Source organism: Tasmannia lanceolata, unplaced genomic scaffold (assembly GCF_043159265.1).
Source record: "Tasmannia lanceolata isolate RefF3 unplaced genomic scaffold, GAP_Taslan_0.1 ptg000006l, whole genome shotgun sequence".
Classification (NCBI taxonomy): Eukaryota; Viridiplantae; Streptophyta; class Magnoliopsida; order Canellales; family Winteraceae; genus Tasmannia; species Tasmannia lanceolata.
In genome coordinates this window covers 48,143,008-48,166,445 of record NW_027518683.1, presented here as the reverse complement: position 1 = coordinate 48,166,445, position 23,438 = coordinate 48,143,008, and the positions used below count along the sequence as shown (strand labels likewise).

Genomic DNA, 23,438 nt, shown 5'->3' with positions numbered 1-23,438 from the left:
ATGGGGGAAGCACTGGAGACAGTTGCATGAGATGGCGAAGCTAGTGATGAAGAGGAAGAATATGAAGCCAAAGAAGTGGAAGTTGAAGAAGTCGTGGATGTTATAGAACAGATTGTCTCGTATGATTTTTTAGTAGTAGTACTCATTGATCACACTCTATTTTATTTTATTTTAACTTTTAAATGTTGATTGTATGTTTAATTTCAACCCATAACTGACACAGCTGGGACTTTTTGTTTCAGTCCCTATGTTCAATGAAACCAAGAGGCAGCTGCTAATTTTTCTTTTAGCCATTGGTCTCTCACTATTTATAAATGTAATCTGCAATTTATTATTTTTGCTGATATTGGCACTACAATGTTTTGATATTAGGGCGAACTCCTCTTATCTTTGGCTTATGACAGCATTTTGGTAATTGTACTACTTTGACAGCTAGTTAAATAAAAAATGAGAAGGTGAGTTTGCTCCATTATCAAAGCATGGGATCTATTTCTCCCCTTCGAACTTTCCAGGTTTGTTTGTGGATCAATGCGTGTATAATGTAGTGCTTTTAGTAAATCTGTGTCATCGTTCTCTCTGCCGTTGTTTGACCCCTTGACCTGAAATTCATTTTTCTCGGCTGGACAAATGTTTTTCAATTCTGCCCATACGAAAAAAATACTGGAATTGCTCCCAATATTACTTACACAGTTACATGTAAACCCCCTTAAAGTTTTGAATTTGTATAAGGTAGCCCCCTCTTTGAAACATAAGCAATGGTAATGAAGACCCCATACACCCCTCTGAACCCCATTCCCATATCCAAACACTGGGATTTGAATTGGTGTTAGATCGGATATCCGAAAGTTTGTTTCGGACTTCCGAATGAAGTCCAGTGGAATGGCCATTCTACTGGTCTTCATTCGGAAGTCTGAAACTTTGTTTGGACTTCCAAAACGGACTTCCGAAAAACCGTTCGGACTTGCGAATGAAGTCCAGTGGAATGGCAATTCTACTGGACTGCATTCGAAAGTCCAAACAAAGTTTCGGACTTCTGAATGAAATCGAATGGAATCACAATTCTACTGGAATTCATTCGGAAGTCCGAACGGTTTTTCAGAAGTCCGAACAAAGTTTCGGACTTCCGAATGAAATCCAGTGGAATCGCAATTCTACTGGACTTCCTTCGGAAGTCCGAGGCTGGGTTCGGACTTTCGAGTAGGCCTACGTACACATTGTTGGTCCACAGATGGAAGGGTTACGATGATCCGATGGACCTGATTTTTTGGGCACACCCTATATATGTGACGGCCCATCAAATGAACGCTTTGAATGATCCAAACAATGTGGGCCGACTGAGTTTTCAGTAGTGTTTGGAACCAATGATATTTCCAACACCAATGATACATTAATGATCACTTTTACAACAGTCACGATCAGCTGTACAACCAATTTAATACTATAAGTCTATAATAACGTTTAATTTATACAAATTCTGTGTGAGTAAATATCATGTGCAGTATGAAGTGTCCCAAAATCAATGCCACTTTGTACAAAAAAACCAACAACTCCATCCCTAAGCAAAGAAAGGAGGTGCGAAGGACACACCGGACCTACAAGAGAAACTTGCAACAATCAATAAAATGATGAGTTTGATATAGAAATCATATCGAGTGAGTAATAATGGAACATACCTATTTTCTGTAGGTGCGGATGGACCGATGGGCGTCATATTTAACTGACGATTTACAAGGGGATTTTTGCACGTTCTTTTGTTTTGTCCAGGTTCCCCTCATGATTTGCAGTTGTGATGTTGTCCAAATTGCAGCCCTCTTTCCATTCGTACTTTTTTGGGTCGTCCAGGCTGTCTTCTTACTCGTGGTGGCAACACTACTTCTAAAACATGGGATGGCTCCGGCCATTGTGTTCGATCTAAAGTAGGGTGAATCACCTCTTCATATGTAGTCCGATAAGTTGAAGCCAAAAACCAATCCTGGCAGTACCTATATTTGTCCAGCTTGTTTACTCCCATGGCTGCTATGGCATGCCCACACGGCAATCCCATCATTTGGAAAAGACCACATGTACACATTCTCTTCTCTAAGTCCACACGATCCATATTAGTTGATGATATCACTTCATATTCATTCCAACTACACGGCCGGGGTGTAAACTTACTGCCATACAAACATGATCTGTCTAACCATTTTTCTGCATTATGGGTCAAATGCGTTTTCCATTTAGAAGCAGCCTTGCGGCGAAGGTGGAAGTAGTCTTGTACTTTCCATCTAGTGTGATCGACTAGAGCCGCGATCGGTAACTCCCGTGCGCCCTTTAATACGTTGTTGAAGGACTCCGCGGCATTAGTTGTCAACATATTCCACCTAGACCCTTTAAATATACATTAGCCCAGTTTTCTTTAGGAATCTCAGATATCAATTTCTCTGCTTTTGCGTTCTTCGCTTTAATACATTCCATCGTCTCCTTATAGTCTCTCTCCCTTAAAGCATATACGGCTCTCGAAAATAGTTTGCAAAGTATTTGACTCTTAAAGGTCTTCAGGAAATTGGCATTGAGGTGACGAATACAGTAGCTATGGTACAATCCCGGCAATGCTTCGTCTATAGCTCTAGGCAAACCCTTCATCCGATCAGAGGAAATAGTGAATTCGTTGTTGTTTTTTTCTGCTGGTATCACCCTCTGGCGGAGTAAACGAAGAAACCATAGCCAGCTCTCATACATCTCATTCTCAACCATTGCATATGCTAACGGAAATAATCCACCGTCACCATCTACTGCAGTCGCAGTCAATAAAATTCCTTTATACTTGCCTCGCAAATGTGTCCCATCAATTAGTATCAGTGGTCTAATTGTTCGACTGAAGGCGCGTATGCTAGGGCCGAATGACCAAAATAAACGACCAAATGTATTATCTCCACCCGTCCATAGCTCCCGACTACGATATACACACATAATGGTGCCAGGATTGCATCTCTCCATCACTTCAGCATATGCAGGAAGGATGCGGTAAGACGCCTCGGCATTTCCACACATTATTTCATGTATAATGACCTTCGCATTGAAAGCCTTCGCATAGCTTATGGTTATACCCCACTTATCCTTGATGTATGCTCTTATCAAAGCAGGCCTCACATCTCCTGGGCGGGGAAATAACCCAAGGCAGGGGTCTGCTGCCCAAGCTGCTGTGACAAGGGGATGGTCATTACCCCTCAAAGTACGTGAGCATGTATGCTCTGGCACAAACCTTTTTACCATAACATGATCCAAATAATTTCTCCCACTGATTCTGAAGGGGCAACTTTTATCCTTGCATCTAACAGCATACTTTGTAGGCTTTGAATCTACTGGGACGAATACAAACTTCCGTTCAACTCTTTGACTTTCTTCTTAAATACTTTCAAATTCGGAAAGATTCCCCCCACCTTGATCTCCTCAAGTCCTATACGTCCCTCATTTAATTCATCTACAACCATCTCATCTACTTTCAACGGCTCCCTCGTATACGTATTACAGAACGGGTCACCCACAACGTTCTGTAGACCAACGAGGGGGCGTCACCTTCGCACTCATCTTCCTTACCAAAGTCACCTTCGCGCTCACTGTTCTCAACAAAGTCATCATCACCAAATGAATCATCACCCTTTATACTGTTACCATCCTCGCATTCAATGCCATCACTAACATGCATATCACTATGAAAATCCCTGTTGAACTCTGCATCGTGCTTGCACAGTAGGGACTACGTTAGAATGAATATTGTATGAGACAAACATAGAACTGGCCAAGTAAATGTAATTAGTAATTAGAAGATTACATGGCAGTGCTCATATGTTGAGTTGTATTTTCCTCTGTCTTATTAAAAATAGGGTCCTCATAGTCTTGGTTCAAGTCCACTGAATATCTTTTTGGATTCCGAGCAATATTGGTATCTTTTCGGATTCTGCCCAATATTGGTATGTTCTTCGGACCAGCAACGTCATTTCGATCAGGTGTTGCTGAGGCTGCACGGATGGAATTATTTCCGGGGTTCAATGGCGGTTCAAGAGGACGAGAAGAAGGTTCACAAATATTTTCATATAAAATAGGATCTTCATAATGTTGATTTCTATCCCCCATATTCCTAACCAATGACAAATTTCACATGAGCTAATAGTGTAATCGAATGAGAGTTCAAAGAATGAAAATTTCCACCTGAGTGAATATTTTACCTCCGGATGGGGATCGGTGCAGAACTAATTCCTCCTACTTTGTACTCTTTAGTTATGTACATGCTCATACAATTGAAGAGGCTATTCTCAAAGAGCATCATCACCATAGCTAGGTCATCATCATTTCGAATGTCGTACAATAAGATTTGATATGGATCCACGACATATCGACATTTTATAGATTGCGAGATACCGATTGCTGTGGTTCCAATTTTTTGGTGAACTAGAGACTCAAATTCTGAAAATTTTATATGCCGATTCACAATTAAAGACATCTTCGTCCCGCCAATATACTGAAATGATACTTCATCCTTCAAGTACCCATCAACGTGTAAGATAAAAGAAGCCCTTCTTTCCACCATTTTCGCAAACCCTATTAGGATAAGAACCGTTATTAAACCTTTATAAAATTTCAATACAAACTATGAACAACCATTTACAATGATACAACCACTTTAGAATGTTAGAACCACAATTGGAACAATAAGTTAGACTCTTGGAACCACATTTTATACCTCGGAACCACTACGGAACCACATTTTATACCTCGGAACAACTAGGGAACCACATTCTATACCCCTGAACCACTACGAAACCACATCTTATACCCCGGAACTAGTTGGGAACCACAATTGATACCCCGGAACCACTAGGGAAACACATTTTATAGTTCAGAACGACTAGGGAACCATATTTTCTACCCTGGAACCACTCGGGAACCACATTTTATACACCGGAACCACTAGGGAACCACATCTTATACCCCAGAACCACTTGCGAACCACATTTTATACGCCGTAACCACTAGAGAACCACATTTCATACCCTGGAACCACTAGGGATACACATTTTATACCCCTGAACCACTAGGGAACCACATCTTATACCCTGGAACGACTTGTGAGCCACATTTTATACGCCGGAACCACTAGGGAACCACATTTCATACCTCAGAACCACTAAGGAACCATATTTTCTACCCTGGAACCACTAGGGAACGACATTTTCTACCCCGTAACCACTAGAGAATCACATTTTATAAGCCGGAAGGACTAGGGAACGACATTTTATACCCGGGAACCTCTACGGAACCACATCTTATACACTGGAACCACTTGGGAGCTATATTTTATACGCCGGAACCACTAGAGAACCACATTTCATACGCCAGAACCACTAGGGAACCACATTTATACTCCGCAACCACTACGGAACCACAGTTTATACCTCGTAACAACTAGGGAACCACATTTTATACCCCGAAACCACTAGGGAACCACATTTTAAACCCCGGAACCACTTGGGAACCACATTTTATACGCCGGAACCACTAGGAAACCACATTTTATACCCAGAACCAGTAGGGAAACACATTTTATACCTTGGAACAACTAGGGAACCACATTTTATACAACGCAACCACTACGGAACCACATTTTATACCTCGGAACCACTAGGGAACCACATTTTCTACCCCGGAACCACTAAGGAAGCACATTTATTACCCCATGACCACTCGGGAACCACATTTCATACCCCGGAACCACTAGGGAACCACATTTTATACCCCACAACCACTACGGAACCATATTTTATACCTCGGAACCACTAGGGAACCATATTTTCTACCCCGGAACCACTAGGGAACCACATATTTTACTCCAGGACCACTCGGGAACCACATTTTATACCCCGGAACCACTAGGGAAACACATTTTATACCTCGGAATCACGAGGGAACCACATTTTATACCCCGCAACCACTCCGGAACCACATTTTATACCTCGGAACCACTAGGGAACCACATTTTATACCCCGCAACCACTACGGAACCACATTTTATACCTTGAAACCACTAGGGAACCACATTTTCTACCCCGAAACCACTAGGGAACCACATTTTTTACCCCGGGACCACTCGGGAACCACATTTTATACCCCGGAACCACTAGGGAACCACATCTTATACCCTGGAACGACTTGTGAGCCACATTTTATACCCCGGAACCAATAGGGAACAACATTTTATACCCCTAAACCATTACAGAACCACATTTTATACCTCAGAACCACTAAGGACCCACATTTTCTACCCCGGAACCACTAGGGAACCACATTTTTTATCCCGGGACCAGTCGGGAATCACATTTTATACCCCGGAACCACTACAGAAACACATTTTATACCTCGGAACCACTAGGGAACCACATTTTATACACCGCAACCACTATGGAACCACATTTTATAGCTCGGAACCATTAGGGAATCACATGTTCTACCCCGGAACCACTAGGGAAGCACATTTTTTACCCCGGGACCACTTGGGAACCAAATTTCATACCCCGGAAGCACTAGGGAACCACATTTTATACCCCACAACCACTACGGAACCACATTTTATACCTCGGAACCACTAGGGAACCACATTTTCTACCCCGGAACCACTAGGGAACCACATATTTTACCCCTGGACCACTCGGGAACCACATTTTATACCCCGGAACCACTAGGAAAACACATTTTATACCTCGGAATCACTAGGAAACCACATTTTATACCCCGTAACCACTCCGGAACCACATTTTATACCTAGGAACCACTAGGGAACCACATTTTCTACCCCGGAATTACTAAGGAACCACATTTCATACCCCGGAACCACTAGGGAACCGCATTTTATACCCCGCAACCACTACGGAACCACATTTTATACCTTGGAATCACTAGGGAACCACATTTTCTACCCTTGAACCACTAGGGAAGCACATTTTTTACCCCGGGACCACTCGGGAACCACTTATACCCCGGAACCACTAGGGGAACACATTTATACCTCGGAACCACTAGGGAACCATATTTTCTATCCTGGAACCACTAGGGAACCACATTTTATACACCGGAACCACTAGGGAACCACATCTTATACCCCGAAACCACTTGAAAACCACATTTTATACGCCGGAACCACTAGGGAACAACATTTCATACCCCGGAACCACTAGGGAACCATATTTTATACCCCTGAACCACTACGGAACCAGATTTTATACTCGGGAACCACTACGGAACCACATTTTATACCCCACAATCACTACGGAACCACATTTTATACCTTGTAACCACTAGGGAAACACATTTTATACCTCGGAACCACTAGGGAACCATATTTTCTACCCTGGAACCACTAGGGAAGCACATTTTATACACCGGAACCACTAGGGAACCACATCTTATACCCCAGAACAACTTGAAAACTACATTTTATACATCGGAACCACATTTCATACCCCGGAACCACTAGGGAAACATATTTTGTACCCCTAAACCACTACAGAACCACATTTTATACCTCAGAACCACTAGGGAACCACATTTTACACCCGGGAACCACTATGGAACCACATTTTATACCCCGCAACCACTACGGAACCACATTTTATACATCGTAACCACCAGGGAAACACATTTTATACCTCAGAACCACTAGGGAACCATATTTTCTACCCTGGAACCACTAGGGAACCACATTTTATACACCGGAACCACTAGAGAACCACATCTTATACCCTGCAACCTCTTGAAAACCACATTTTATACGCCGGAACCACTAGGGAACCACATTTCATACCCCGGAACCACTAGGGAACCATATTTTATACCCCTGAACCACTACGGAACCACATTTTATACATCGGAACCACTAGGGAACCACATTTTATACCCCAGTAACTCTACGGAACCACATTTTATACCCCGCAACCACTATGGAACCACATTTTATACCTCGTAACCACTAGGGAACCACATTTTATACCCTGGAACCACTAGGGAACAACATTTTATACGCCGGACCCACTAGGGAACCACATTTCATACCCCATAACCACTAGGGAACCACATTTTATACCCCTGAACCTAGTACGGAACAACATTTTATACTCCGGAACCATTTGGGAACCACATTTTATACACCGGAACTACTAGGAAACCACATTTCATACCCCGGAACCACTAGGAAACCATATTTTATACCCCTGAACTACTACGGAACCACATTTTATACCTCGGAACCACTAGGGAACCACATTTTATACCCCGAAACCACTAGGGAACCACATTTTATACCTCGCAACTAAGGGTGTCAATTTTGGCTCGGGCTCGGAAGCTCGCTCGAGCTCGGCTCGAAAAAAGCTCGGCTCGAGCTCAGCTCGAATCCTTAACGAGCCGAGCCGAGCCGGCTTGCTAGGCTCGTTAAGCTTAACGAGCCGAGCCCGAATTAGGCCAGGCTCGGCTCGTTAAGAAAAACCCGTATAAAAGTAGTCGTAAATATAATATAAATAGTAGTAAATATAATATAAATATAATACAGCTGACGTATAATCATGACTTTTTCCGTAAATGTCATAACTTCCTACCTTTTAGTTGTATTTTTTTTGTAATTGTCATAACTTTTTACCATTTTTTGGTAATTTTCCATTTAAAACTTTATACATTCGCTACTATTATACTTTTTCCGTAATGATTACTTCTTTTTTTACTTTTTTTCGGTAATGATTACTCTTTCTCTTTGCTGTGATAATCCAAACCGTCCATTTGATATTCGAATATAACCCAAGCTCGATAGGCTCGCGAGCCTAGCCGAGCCTGACCGAGCCGAGCCGAGCGGAGCCTGGTTCGAGCCCGAGCCTAGCCTTTGAGCTTAACGAGCCGAGCCGAGCCTGGCCAAGCTCGGCTCGGCTCGGCTCGTTTACACCCCTACTCGCAACCACTATGGAACCACTTTTTATACCTCGTAACCAAAAGGGAACCACATTTTTTACCCCGGAACCACAAGGGAACCACATTTTATACTCTGCATCCATTACAGAACCACATTTTATACCTCGTAACCACTAGGGAATGACATTTTATACCCTGGAACCACTAGGGAACCACATTTTCAACCCCGAAACCACTTGGGAACCACATTTTATACGCCAGAACCACTAGGGAACACATTTCATACCCCAGAACCACTAGGGAACCACATTTTATACCCTTGAACCTAGTACGGAACCAAATTTATACCTCAGAACCACTAGGGAACCACATTTTATATGCCGGAACCAGTACGGAGCGACATTTTCTACCCCGGAACCAGTACGAACCAAATTGGGTAGAAACAAGTAATGGTCTTTTTCCAACAGAGAAAATGGTGGTTCTAACTTTCTTTTAAAACCCAAGAAAACAATGAAAACAATTATACAACAAACATAGAACAACTTGGGTAATTTCTCTGTTTTTTTTAACACAAAACAATGGAAACCTTCATAAAATGTTAAAACCCAACAAAACATGAAAACCTTTATAAATTGTTAAAACCCAACAAAACATGAAAACCTTCATAAAATGTTAAACCATATTCAAGTAGAGGAGCATGGACCTACTTGGAGCTATGTTTATCACCCAAGTTCAAATTTGTCACAAGTAATGGTGTTTTTTTTTTTAACAAAATACAATGGGATTGGAGCTTCCAAAGGATGACAATGGCTGCACTGGGTGTCTTTCACGTTGGATGGGTGGGGAAGAAGAAAGAAAAACGTGAAGTGGGTAGCTGAAAAAAACATAGGGATTAGAGCATAAAAAATGGTGGGAAAATGAAAGTGGGGGTATATTTGTCCTAAAACTCATACTCTCTCACCTGACAGCCCTTTTTTTACAAAATTTAAATATCTATCCTTTATTCACAATTTAGCATAAACTTTGCATTTTTTAAATAATTTTTCCTTTTTTTTTTTGTTTTTTTGCTATTTATTATCCATTGTTAGGCGGATATTTTACACTTGTTTTCCTGGCATACCCTTTTTCGTCATTAACTATGCTAACTACGCTTATGAAATGATGGGAATGCTAAATTGAAAGGCACTCTTATAAAACACAACTGTAAGGGCACCCCATTCGAGCCACGTCACCCAACCGGGTTAAATTATTCACTTGATTTTGCATTATCAGTGCCATTATAACTGCAGTTGGTCAAGTGGATCCAATGGGGCACCCTTGTGATTGGGTTTTTCCAAGGTTCCCTCTCTTTACTTTAGCTTTCCTTTCACTACAACAAACTACACTTTTGCCGGCTTTCATAACCGCCGGCCAAACAAGCCATAACGCCGGCTTATGATTTACTGGCGGATTGCTAGGGTGTATTATTTCGCCGGCTAATAGTAATGGTAAAACTTTCGCCGGCGCTAAGAAATGTCGGGATAATATATGGCGATCAGATGCGCAGGGACCAAGTGCAGGGTATCCATAGGTTGATTGCGGGCTAAACACTTATGAAAAACAGTTGCCGGCCGCTGGCTAAGTAAGTTCGAGATTACATTTGGAAAACATTTTTCATAGAAAAATTTGACTGTAATTTTGTTCTATGGTTATTTTTTTCACTCCTCATGCATAACATGAGTTGGGCCAATCATTTTACACCCATGCATTAGTACGAGTGTGGACCACCATTTTACCACCAGGCCCAATCATTGTGTGGATTCCACCATTTTACATCTCATGTTTTGATGGAGTGGGCCCATTATTTTGCACCCAATCATAGCAGGGTCAAAAATGCTAGTATCCTATATAAATATAAAATGACATAAAAACAAGGGTATTGCTGTTACCCATGTTATAAGAAATATAGACGTATATGTTTCATTGAGAAACAATGGGGTGTCTTCCTAACAGGTCTCTATAAAAATAGAGATAAAAGAAACACTACACCACTAACAAGTTTTACTTGAAAATTGAAATTTACAATACACCATGATTTAACATCTTAAAAAAAAAACTAAATCAATGCTGTAAATAAGCCTATAAAATGACCTCTTTATTGCATCAGTCAGGTGGCTACATATAATATCTGATAAATATCAACAACCTTGTGAGATTGATGAGTTACATAGTTACAAAATTCTTAAAATCCTTGAAATTTTTTCCAAAACTTTATCCCAGTTTTAGAATTTAAATAATTATGAATAATTTTTGTTATTTTTTAAAAAAAACACATTGTTTAATTGAATAAGGAATTTTTGAATTTAATGAATAACTCGTCAGTTTCTAAAATGCCATTTTAGTGAATTTGAACTCACATCATAAGCTGTTGGAGATGACATTATTTACTCTTTTATACTTTAGTCTCCTTTTAAGGTTGGCTTACACTGCATGTGGACTTTTATTATGAAATGATTTTTAAACCTAGGGAAACAACCCTGTTGGAGATGGCCTTATTTAATATTTTATTCTTCAACACATCTTCTATTTCCTTTTCATAGAAAATTCTAACCAAGATTGAAACCAAATCATGAGAGAATGGGAGGAAAATGCTACCTCAGCAGTTTAGAACTTAGAAGATATCAGAAGAAAGGTAATACCTTGTGGGTTTCAAGCCATGGAGACAGTGGTGGAAGGATTACTAACAGGAGAGAAAAGTAACTTGGTAGCCGATATTGAGAACCAAATCCTCCCTAACAATTTTCGTGGAGATGAGGAAGAGAAACCGGAGGATGTGGTGGCGCCAGTTATGGTGGCGCGAGTCACCGAGGTAGAGGAGGTCGACGAGGTCGTGGTGGGGGCGAACGGGCTGGTGATGGCGGCGCCAGTCACCGAGATAGAGGAGGTCCACGAGGTAGTGCCGGGGGCGAATGCGCCGGTGATGGTGGCGCCAGTCACCGAGATAGAGGAGGCCCACGAGGTCGTGCCGGGGGCGAACGAGCCAGTGATGGTGGCGCCAGTCACCGAGATAGAGGAGACCCACGAGGTCGCGACGGGGGCGAACGGGCCGGTGATGGTGGCGCCAGTCACCGAGATAGAGGAGGTTCACGAGGTCGTGCTGGGGGCGAATGCTCCGGCGATGGTGGCGCCAGTCACCGAGATAGAGGAGGTCGACGAGGTCATGCCGGGGGCAAACACGCCGGTGATGGTGGGAGAGGAGGAGGAGATATTGAAGGAGAGGTCGATTTATATTGTACCGCAATGGATAAAACGGCTAAATAAGGCGGCCTACGAACCACATATAGTGTCCATAGGACCCTACCATCATGGGAAATCACACTTGAAGCCATTCGAAGAGCACAAGGTAAGAGCTCGCGACCAGTTTATCAAGAGATCAGAGAAAACCGAGGAAGATTACAAGAAGGCATTAAAGGAAGTGGAGGAAAAATTGAAAAGGTCTTATGAGCAGCTTCGTGATCAGAGGTGGAATGATTCAGAAAATTTCTTGAAACTGATGCTGGTGGACGGATGTTTCTATATCGAGTTTGGAAGAGTATTAGAGGGGACGATGACGGACTATTCTCGCGCAGACCCCATTTTCAGCTTTCATGGCATCTCCATCATCGCTTCCTTTGTTAGGCGAGACACGATGATGCTTGAAAACCAGCTGCCTTTACTGGTTATTGAGACTTTGCTAGCTGTTGAAAGTGGTACAGAGATGGACGAGGTCTGTATGACTTGCTTCAATTTTCTTTTACTTTCAGTATCATGAATTCTTTTTCCTGGAATACCCCAATGGTGAGGGACTGTGGGAGAGGCATAGATAGGAGATGGAGAGAGTGAGAGGAGAGGGAAATAAAAAGCCTCAACTCATTCGTGCCCTCTCAAGACTCTCCTTGTCCCACCAGCCCTACTCCTCCCTCACCACTTGGTTAGACACTAACTTATTATGAAAATATACAAAGGGGAATGATATATCCGCCCCTTTTGATTACTTCAGACAGGCTAGTGTACGTGGCAATCAACCGATTCAACCCCGTTGATACACTGCTGTTGGCTGTCCAAAGTAATCAAAAGGGACGGATATATCACTTCCTAAAACAAAATGGGCGATGATATAGGCTCCGTCTATTTCAACTTAAAATGCGTGCAAAACAGATTTCACACCCAATTTTTCTCACTTAAAGAATGGGCATAAAATTTGTTTTATGCCTATTTTCTACATAGGAATGGGCAAAAAATTTGTCTTATGGCTATTTTTTCACTTAAAAGTTGGCATATAGTTTTACACCCATTTTACCACACCATATGGAAAGGAAAATGAAATGTAGGCAGCCTCTTTAGGCTCATTTTTTGTAGAAAGAAATGGAACCATATATAAAAGGAAAATGATATGTCGGCTCGGCAAAAAAAACGGGACGGCAAAAATTTGAGTTTAATATGGCATTGGTTGAAAAAAAAAAAAAACGTAATAAAAAAAATGGAAACACAAGAAAATGAGTTTAGAATTTTGTCACTTACAAAATATGGTGGGGTAAAATTGGAAAGGTGGCCAAAAAACATGTTTAAAAGGGTTTTGAACATGTTTAAAACATTTGCCTAAAAAACGGAGTTTTATTCGGAGTTTTAAACCGCAGGAATAAAAGGCGTTTTTACGTTTCAAAGGGAGTTTTGCCGACTCATGTGGCCTCCCAAGTGGGCGTAGGGGATGAGATGACCACTCCCTGTGCATCATGGCCAAACTATTGAAAGCGAGTACAATTTGCCCTCTTGGCTCCTTTTACCACGTCATCCATGTGGGCCTCTGACGTGGCACATAAGGTTGGGCTCCTTGAAAAACCGACAGGTACTCGATCAATAGCTGATAAGGGTTTTTTTTCAATAATTGTTAAGAATCCTGGTGGGTAGAGTAGTTGTGTCTAGGTAGGATTAGGATTTGAGTATGCTTAGGGTCCTTGAATTTTCAAGGCAGTTACTAGCAAAAGCAGTTTCCTATCTCAATAGAGAGTTTACCTTGAGATTTTAATAGTATCCTATTCATATGGGAAATCCCCATTCATCCTATAACCCAAATACGCTTTGTGTACGACTTCAAGGCAAAAGAAGGTACAACTCGAAATAACTACAACCGAGAGAAAAAAGAAAAAAAAGAAGGCAGACTTGGGTTTTAAAGAAAAGTGAAGACTCGGTGATGTTTTACGCTTTGGGTCTTCGAGGCAAAAGAGGGTACAACTACAGCCAAGAGAAAAAGAAACAAATGCAGAGTTGGATTTTTACAGAAAAGTGAAAACGCCTTTACTGGTGTTGGTGGGATTTGTGGCTGATGGAGATTTAAGATCAACAAGTAATGATGCTTCAAGGCGCGTAATCGCTTTCCTTAAGACAAATTTTGCCCCCACCAGTAGCCTTGTAAGAATATCCTACAAATGTCTGACGACGCTTTGTACAAGCGGAATCAAACCCAAAACGCCCTTTAAGAATTACAAGCCTCAGAGAAATTCACTAAAACTGTTTTTGCAGAAAAACAGTATTTATTGTATTGTTTAGTATAAAACTCATCCTTTAAAAACAAGAGAGTAAACAAGAAAGTAGGGAAATTTCATGAGAGAAAAGTCCAGCAATAACTATATATCAAAAGACAGATTTTCTACTCTTTTTATAGAGTCATAGATGTCTTTTCAATGTAAAAAGCATCCCATCAAAGTACCCTTTAGAATGTTAAAAGCATCCCTTCAAAGTACCCTTTAGATTAGTTTGTACAATGGCCATTAGATCGCACCTCTTCGCGATATAATTAATTTGGATCATCCATAAAGTTTCCCTTGAGTTTGAAATCATCCATGACTATTGGGAAGCAAAAGGACACGAAGAGATTCAAATTTGGAAGTGAAAAGATGTGTCCATTTTTCTCCCAACGGATAGATTTTCTCACAGCCGCGGTAGACCAGGATACCTGCAGTAGACCGGGATACCCGCGGTCGCCCGCCAATATGCTTATAAACTTTTTATTTTTACGATCCAAAGAACCGCGGTTGACTGGCCATACCTTTCTGGAAATCGTTTATATTTCCAGATTCCAATTCGCGGTCGACCGAACCTCCGCGGTCGACCGGCCCTCTTTGAAAATCTGTTTTAATTTCTGTTTTTATTTGATAATGCACTTTAAAACATTTTGAATTGACCCAAAACATTTTGAAAATATCTAATAACTAGTTCTTCTTTGGCATTCTTTTGGGTGAAGGAAAAATGAAGAAGAAGAGTTTTGGATCTCTCTTGGGTGAGGAGGAAGAAGAAGAAGCAAGGCTATTCTAGGAAGCGAAAGCGCTTGGATCCTAGACGGCGTAGAGATTGTTTCTCATTTATCTGGAGAAAGCTTTGGGCTTTTGTATTCTTCGGAAACGTTGCGTATTGTTAACACGTAATACCAGGAACACACTTCGTGTTCAGATTGTTAACGGGCCACCGCAGAGGGCTGATTTTGCGCCTCAATTCCGCAATAAGTGGTATCAAAGCTTTGATTTTATAATGGCTGTAACGGTTTCTAATGTAAAGTTTGAAGTTGAAAGATTTGACAGGAAGAACAATTTTAATTTGTGGCAAGTCAATCTTCATTATTTGTTAGTTCAACAATGATTACATAAAGCACTGTTATGGAAGGCGAAGAAGCCTGTAGATATGTCAGATGATGACTCGGATGACATGGAGTTGAAGGCTATGAGCTCTATTCGCTTCTCGTGGGAAACGATGTCAAATACTATGTCATGTATGAGAAATCTGCAGCAGATATGTGGTTAAACTTGAAAGCCTGTATATCACAAAGTCTCTTACAACCAGGTTGTATTTGAAACAACAACTTTACACCTTGAATATGAAGGAAGGGACTGAAGTGATAGAACACTTGAATGCCGATAACAAGATAATCTGTCAATTATCGAATATTGATGTGAGAATTGATTATGAAGACAAGGGCTTGATTTTGTTGACTTCTCTGCCTCCATCGTATGAACATTTCGTTGCAACACTACTTTATGATAAGGATACTATAAAAGCTAGATGACGTCACTGCTGCTCTACTTTCTAATGAGATAAGAACGAGGCCTACGGGTAAGAAGCAAGCAGAAGGTTTGGTTTTTAGAGGAAGACCACTGTAATAGGAGAAAGGATTAATCGAGGCAAGTCTAGGTCAAAATCGAAAAGAGGAGAAGGCAAGATAAAGTGTTTCTATTGCCATAAATTGGGCACGTAAAGAAAGAATGCCGAAAACATAAGGAAGATCCGAAAAAGTAGTAATAAGCGGCTTTAGAACAAGCAAGTGTGGCAGAAGAAAACTAAGATGAAGACTACGGTAAGGTTCTCATTGCCTCATCAGGTATTGATTGTTATCATGATGTGTGGATCCTTGATACATGATGTTCTTTTCATATGTGCCCACATAGCCATTTGTTCTCTACGTATGAGTAGTAGAACGGTGGCTTGGTTTTGATGGGGAATGACAATTCTTGCAAGACAGTTGGGATAAGCACAGTGAATTTAAAGATGTTTGATGGGACCATTAGAACCTTGACAGGAGTTAGACATGTTCCAAAGCTGAAGAAAAATTAATTTTTCTTTGGGTGCTTTAGACACTAGTGGATGTCGATTTACTGAAGATGGTGGAGCTCTGAAAGTTGTAAATTGTTATCTTATGGTCATGAAGGCAAAGATGATCAAAAATTATTTATACGAGTTGATGAGAAAGACAATGGTAGGTGGAGCAGCCATTTCTAAAGAAGAAAATGATGTGACTGATTTGACACAGCTTTGGCATATGCGGTTGGGACATATGAGTCAGCAGGGTTTGAGAAAGCTCAGCAATCAGGATCTACTCAAGGGTGTTAAAAGTTACAAGTTAAACTTCTGTGAGCATTGTGTCTTCGGCAAACAGTGCAGGGCGGAGTTTCAAAACTTCAATTCATCGCAGGGCAAACAGTTGTTTCAAATGCCAGTGCTCTCTATTTTGTGGCGTTTGTCGATGATTAATCTAGAAAAGTATGGATTTGCTTTCTATAGGGAATCTGAGATGTTTTCCACATTCAAGAAATGGAAGACCATAATTGAGAAGCAAACTGGCAACGAGGTGAAGTGTCTGAGGACGGACTATGGAGGAGAATATATGTCTTCTAAATTTATTGAGTTCTGCAAGGGCGAAGGCATAGTTCGCTACTTTACTACACCAGAAATTCCACAACATAATGGAGTTGCAGAACGACTTAACAGGACTCTTATAGAGAAGGCTCGCAGTATGTTGAGAAATGCTGGATTAGAGAAGGACATCTGGGCAGAAGTGGTTAATACAGCATGTTACTTGGTCAACAGGTCACCTTCGACAGCAATTTCTTGCAAAACTCCAGAAGAGGTATGATCAGATAAACCTTGTGATTATTCTATTTTGAGAATATTTGGTTGTCTTGCTTATATTCATGTTAATAATGACCAATGCTCTAAACTTGACCCAAAATCTAAAAAGTGTATTTTTCTTAAATATGCATGTGTGGTCAAGGGATATAGTGTGGGATCCTTCTTTTAACAAGCTAACAATTAGTCGAGATATTTTTTTTCGATAAATCTTCTATGTTAAAGTCACCTACGCAGATTGGAGAAGAAGAATAACATGACATGGGTGAGACCATTGAGGTGGAGGTTGACACTCCAAAAGAAGTGTAGAAAGAAAATATTCAAGTTGAAATTCCCGAAGCAAGACTGCTTGGGCAGGATCAGCAGATGCACCAGTCAGAATCACAGGTTAGAAGATCTCAAAGAACTCATAAGCCACCCGTACGATATGGATATGAGGACATGTTGGCTTTTGCATTGGTAACAAAAAGTGGAGATCCGGCTACATTCTAAGTAGCAGTTTTCTGTGAAAACTCTAAGAATTGGGAGGATGCAATGGGTAAAGAAGTGGAATCTCTTCAGAAGAACCAGACTTGAGATTTGGTGGAGTTACCAAAGGGCAAAAGGATGATTAGGTGCAAGTGGATTTATAGAAAAAATGAGGAAAGCTCAGAAAATGGTGCAGAAAAATACAAAGCACGTTTAGTGGCAAATGATATGCTCAGAAGGAAGGAGTGGACTACAATGAGATATTTTCACCAGTAGTGAAGCATACTTCGATAAGAGTATTACTTGCCATGCAGCGTTGTTTGACCTTGATCTTGAGCAACTTGATGTGAAAACAGTGTTTTTGCATGGGAATCTAGAAAAGGAAATCTACTTGCATCAACCAGAGGGTATCAAGTGTTGGAAAATGAAATATCATGGACAACGTGGATTCAGATTACCTTGGAGATTTGGACAAAAGAAGGTACACCACGTGTAATGCTTTTATGCTTGCTAAAAGACTTGTCAGTTGGAGGCCCACTTTACAGTCAACTATAGCTTTGTCTACTATAGAGACAGATTATATGGCAGCAACAAAAGTGGTGAAGAAGTCATATTGGTGAGAGGACTCGTAATTGAACTTGGGGTCGAGCAAGAAAACACTTGTGTATATTGCGATAGCCAGAGTGCTTTGGACTTGGCAAGGAATAAAGATTTTCATGCGAGGACAAAACAAATAGATGTGAGGTACCATTTTATTCAAGAGGTCATTGATGGAGATGAAATTTCCTTGGAGAAGGTGGACACAAGAAGCAATGCTGCAGACATGTTGACTAAGCTTGTACTACAAAGAAGTTCAAACATTGCTTGGACTTGATTAACATCCAACAAGTTGGGTCGAACTAGCACCCTTTGGGGTATGGTGGAGAAGACTTTGTGATGAAATATATTTTTACAGATTGTCGATGAATCAAATTCAAGCCAAGGTGGAGAAAGTTAAAGTTGCCTTGAATTTTCAAGGCTACGTGCAAAACCAGTTTCCTATCTTAGTAGGAAACCTTGAGATTTTAATAGTATCCTATTCATATGGGAAATCTCTACTCCAGGTTGGAGAATTATCCTTAACACAAATGCGTTTATTGCGTACGACTTTGAAAAACATTATTGGGTGATGTTTTATGCTTTGGGTCTTCAAGGCAAAAGAGGGTACAACTCGAAATAACTAGAATTAATCGATAGAAAAGAAAAATCGCAGAGTTGGGTTTTTACAGAAAAGTGAAAACATCTTAACCGGTTCTTCTTGGGCACTTTTTTGGGTAAAGGAAAAGTGAAGAAGAATAGTTTTGGATCTCTCTTGGGAGGGAAGGCACTTGGATCCTAGATGGTGTAGAGATTGTTTCTCGTGTAATCCGGAGAAAGCTTTACGCTTTTGTAATCTAGTGAGTGATTCTTGTAATCCACATAGGCTCTGTTCACTTGTTTTCCCGAGAAAGAAAAGGAAAGGAAAGGAAAGGAATCTGACGTGGCAAAATGGAAAGGAAAGGAAAAGAAACTGTGATTTTCCCATGCTTTCTCGCTGTTCACTTGCCCAGAAAGGGAGGGAAAATATGCAGGAAAGTTATTTTCTCGCTGTTCACTTGCCCAGAAAGGGAGGGAAAATATACAGGAAAGTTATTTTCTCGCTGTTCAGTTGCCCAGAAAGCGGATGGATCAAGACCGTTGATTGGGCAGATCCAACAGTGCAAAATTTCTAGACTTGTCAAAATTTAGCTTCAACCTGGGGGGGGGGGGGGCTCCACCTCTACACTTCCAACACCTTTTTAATATAATTGAAAGTGACTTTTTCGAAAAAAAAAAAAAATTTGAAATTACTCTATATAATGTGCCACGTAGGTTATATAGCAATCACATAATACAATTTCAGCTGATTCAAAGCATGAATTTGATAAATTACATATTCAAACTATTGTTAGCTACAACTGTGTTTCCCACATAAAAGCTCAAGAATCAGGGCATCACTCTGGCAGTTTTATGTTCTAATCTCCATGGTTGCCTAAATGACATGACTGTACCTGAAGGCAATGAGCAGCACTTTCACTTGTCGAGTCGATTGACAATGCTCGTTGGTAGAGTTCCCTTGCTGTAACTATGTTTATCATAAACTAAAACTAACCAATTATAAGAATCAAATCATCCAAAAAGAAATTAAACATTAGTTATAACATTTCCACCTAACTCATACATCCAAAATAAAGTTCATATATAAACGGTTGAACAAAAAATAGATAAACATCACATAGCCAAATGGCGCATACGGCGCAGAATGCGCCTCAACATCTCCACTCGGTCCATCTCGTCGAGAGAAAGGAAGGCCCTAGCTTTCTTGTGATGCCCGTGAAGGTACACATAAGCATCAATAAGGTCACCTCTAACGTAACCATCAATGTTCAGCACTGCATCTTTGAGGCCAGGGAGGCTGTGTACCTCACTAGTAGAAGTTCCTGCATCACCAACCATTTTAATGCCCAGTCTGCATATAAAACCATAATGTGAGTAAACATACCTCATAAACAAGTGGGAAAAAAGTCTAAAATACTACTATCATAGGTACTAACCCCACACCAATGGCAAACCCCAAAAACCAAGGAACACTGTGGATGTCCTCTTCACGCTTGTCTTGCAAATCCTCATGGCGCTTATCATATGCATTTAAGGCTGCTTCTGCCTCCTTCCTTGTAGCGTAGGAGCGATAAGATGCTCCACTATACCTGTTCACTTGAAGGTGACAATCTGCCCAACTGTCGAATATGCCCACCTGCCGTCCCTTGAAAACGACATAAAATTTATCCTTCGCCATTACCTGGTACCACATAAACAAGTCATAATAGTTGCAATAACAAATGATAGATAAACAACATTTTCATTTAGAAGCTTTATAAGATAACATACAAAAACTATTGATGCAATCAAACCCATACATAATTTAGTCCATCAAACCCATACTAATTTAGTCCATCAAACTCATACCAACAAACCCATGAACCAATACTAATGCAAACATAGAAATTACATAAATCTCAAGAAAGCAAGGAATATAAGCTACGGTTCCAGCAAACTACACATCGAAATTGTGAAATCCACATCCAAACACAGGTGGTGCACAACTATTGCGACCATGTCATTTCCTAACGACGACGTGCTTCGAAATCATTCCACATTTGATTCATGATTGCGGTTCGAATGTTACGACCTTCCCTTACATCCTCGGCCCTGGTCATAGGAGGAGGAGGAACAGGTCCTTCTTCCTCCTCTTCCTCCTCAGCTACAAGCGATGCCAGCTCATCGTCAACATCCTGAATGTAGGAGTCATCAGGCATCTCCCTCCTAATGTGGTTGTGGACGCAGCAACAGGCCAACACTATGTCGATCTGCTTGGAATATGAATACATGGGTGCTGAATTTAATATGCTGAATCGCTTCTTCAAGACACCAAAAGTTCGCTCGATTACATTCCTGGCTGAAGAATGCCTTTGATTATACAACTCCTCGGCTTTCCTAGGTCTGCGCCCTCTAATCTGATTGAGATGGTAACCAATACCTCGGATTGGAGTTATAAAATGGGACAGACACGGATACCCGGCATCACCAAGGTAAAACGTTCCTACAATGAAACAAAGGATTACAATTAAATTAGCTAAGTACTACAGAAACCGCATCAATACAAACAGTCTAATAAGCTAATTATTACCTGGCAAAATGGGAATCCCGTTCGGCTTTGATATAGCAGATGCTAACACCCGTGAGTCCGATGCCGACCCCTCCCACCCACAAAGGACGTAGGTAAACTTTAGGTCAAAGTCGCAACAGGCTAACACATTTTGGGATGGGAAGTGCTTACGACAAATATATCTTTTTTGAATATCCTCAGATACTTTTGCATGAATGTGGGTCCCGTCAATTGCACCAATACAATCCTATAATAAGGACATTCAAATGTCAACCTGAATTAACAACCTTCAGTCGAAATGCGTAGCTATCGTAAACGTACCTTAAAGTAAGGCATAAAATTAGGATTATCAAGGATTGCCCGTGGTGTCTCCCTTGATGGACGTACTATAAACATGTCTTGTAGGATGTGAACAGCGTCGAGAACCTTATTAAAATACTTTGAAACAGTAGCCCCTGACCTTCTTGTGGTTGCCCTAACAGTACGATTCCTTTCATTGTGTGCAATCACACTTAAGAAAATAGCCACCTGTTCCTCAACAGTGCAGTGAATTGTGTCTTTCAACAATGTCGTGCTTCTGAAAAGGCCCATGAAGGAGCGGAAGCACCGAACATCCATTCGAAGAAGAGCAACACAATGGTTCTCTGCGTGCGTGATACGTCTAACAAAGGTCCTACGGGTTAAGTATCCGCTTTCGTAAGGGGTTCTTGTAATATTCTGCTCAAGGTATAGTCGAACCCTAAGCGTAACTGCGGCCGCCGCAGAGATTACTATAGCTGCAGCTCGAAGGATCAACATCCGCCTATCTGCTGGTTGACGAGGCATGATGGTAACCCTACCAAATACTAAAACAAATAACATTTAGGATAATAACACAACCGGCAAAGACACCATAACCACAGTCACAACCATCGAAACAAAACTCCTACAGCCACCACCAACCACCAAAGCACCAACAACCACCCACAACCTCCAAACCACCATTAACCACCAAACAACCAAAACCCACAACCACCAATGTAAGAATATGCGAAGCAAAACTGTGCATGAATGTGAACCACCCACAACCAATATCCACCAAACCGTAGATGGACTACACAGAAAAATTGCACCCAAAAAAATTGCAAAATTATAAAACAGAGATGGACTACATAGAAAAGAAGCAACAAGAACAAAAGAATCTGTAAAAAAATCAAATAACAGAAACATTACAATTAGGTTGAAAAAAATCAATACAAATAACCTTCATAAAATTAACCTTCACAAAAATCAGTACAATAACCTTCGCTACAACACACAGTAAAACACAATCCTAAAATCGGTACAATGACTGAACTCGTGTTGTGAAGAACACAAATCCGACCCCAGATTTCCCAAATCCAAGCCTTATTTACCGAAAATCCAACCCAAGTTCAACCTAAAACGAAACCCTAACAATATATATCGAAACCGTAAGGAGAAGACTCAACTCATGTTGTGAAGAACAAAAATCGGACCCCAGATTTCCCAAATCCAAGCCCTATTTACCCAAAATCCAACCCACGTTCAACCCAAACCGAAACCCTAACAATACATATAAAAAAAAAAAGAATATTTGTTACAGACCCAATCCGACGTTTGAACGGAGAAGAAGAGTTTCAAAAAAAAATCCACCAAACCAGTAGGAGAAGATATGTTGGAAAGAAGCAGAACTCCCCCCAAAAATGAAAAAAAAGAAGTCACTGAAAGGCGTATTGGCAGAAAAAATAAAAAAAAGGAGAAAAGGAGGAAGAGAGAGACGAGATCTAACCTTCTTTGGGGTCGCCGGAGGGGAGAGCTCGCCGGACGGGGTGATCTTGCTTGCCGGAATCGTGAAGAAGAGGACTTAGGTGAGAGGAGGGTTTTTGCTCGACAGAGAGATGCCCGA

General features: G+C 41.0%; 2 protein-coding genes across 5 annotated transcripts in view; one reads left to right on the top strand and one right to left on the bottom strand.

Annotated features, from left to right (window-relative positions):
- Positions 1 to 2,349: 2,349 nt before the first annotated feature.
- LOC143879112 (uncharacterized) lies at positions 2,350 to 3,255 on the bottom strand. The gene has a single exon (XM_077381296.1). It carries the CDS (start codon positions 3,253 to 3,255, stop codon positions 2,350 to 2,352), a length of 906 nt encoding a protein of 301 aa, XP_077237411.1.
- Positions 3,256 to 11,388: 8,133 nt separating this feature from the next.
- LOC143880424 (UPF0481 protein At3g47200-like) overlaps positions 11,389 to 23,438 on the top strand; it is a 28,046-nt gene continuing 15,996 nt past the window's right edge. For 3 of the 4 annotated variants that reach the window (XM_077383424.1, XM_077383423.1, XM_077383422.1), the window contains exon 1: positions 11,395 to 12,673. In XM_077383424.1, the coding sequence (XP_077239539.1) occupies positions 11,624 to 12,673 (1,050 nt within the window). In that variant the 5' untranslated portion in view covers positions 11,395 to 11,623. Of the gene's footprint in view, positions 12,674 to 23,438 lie in introns of all 4 variants that reach the window. The other variant, XM_077383425.1, reaches the window with a different exon arrangement.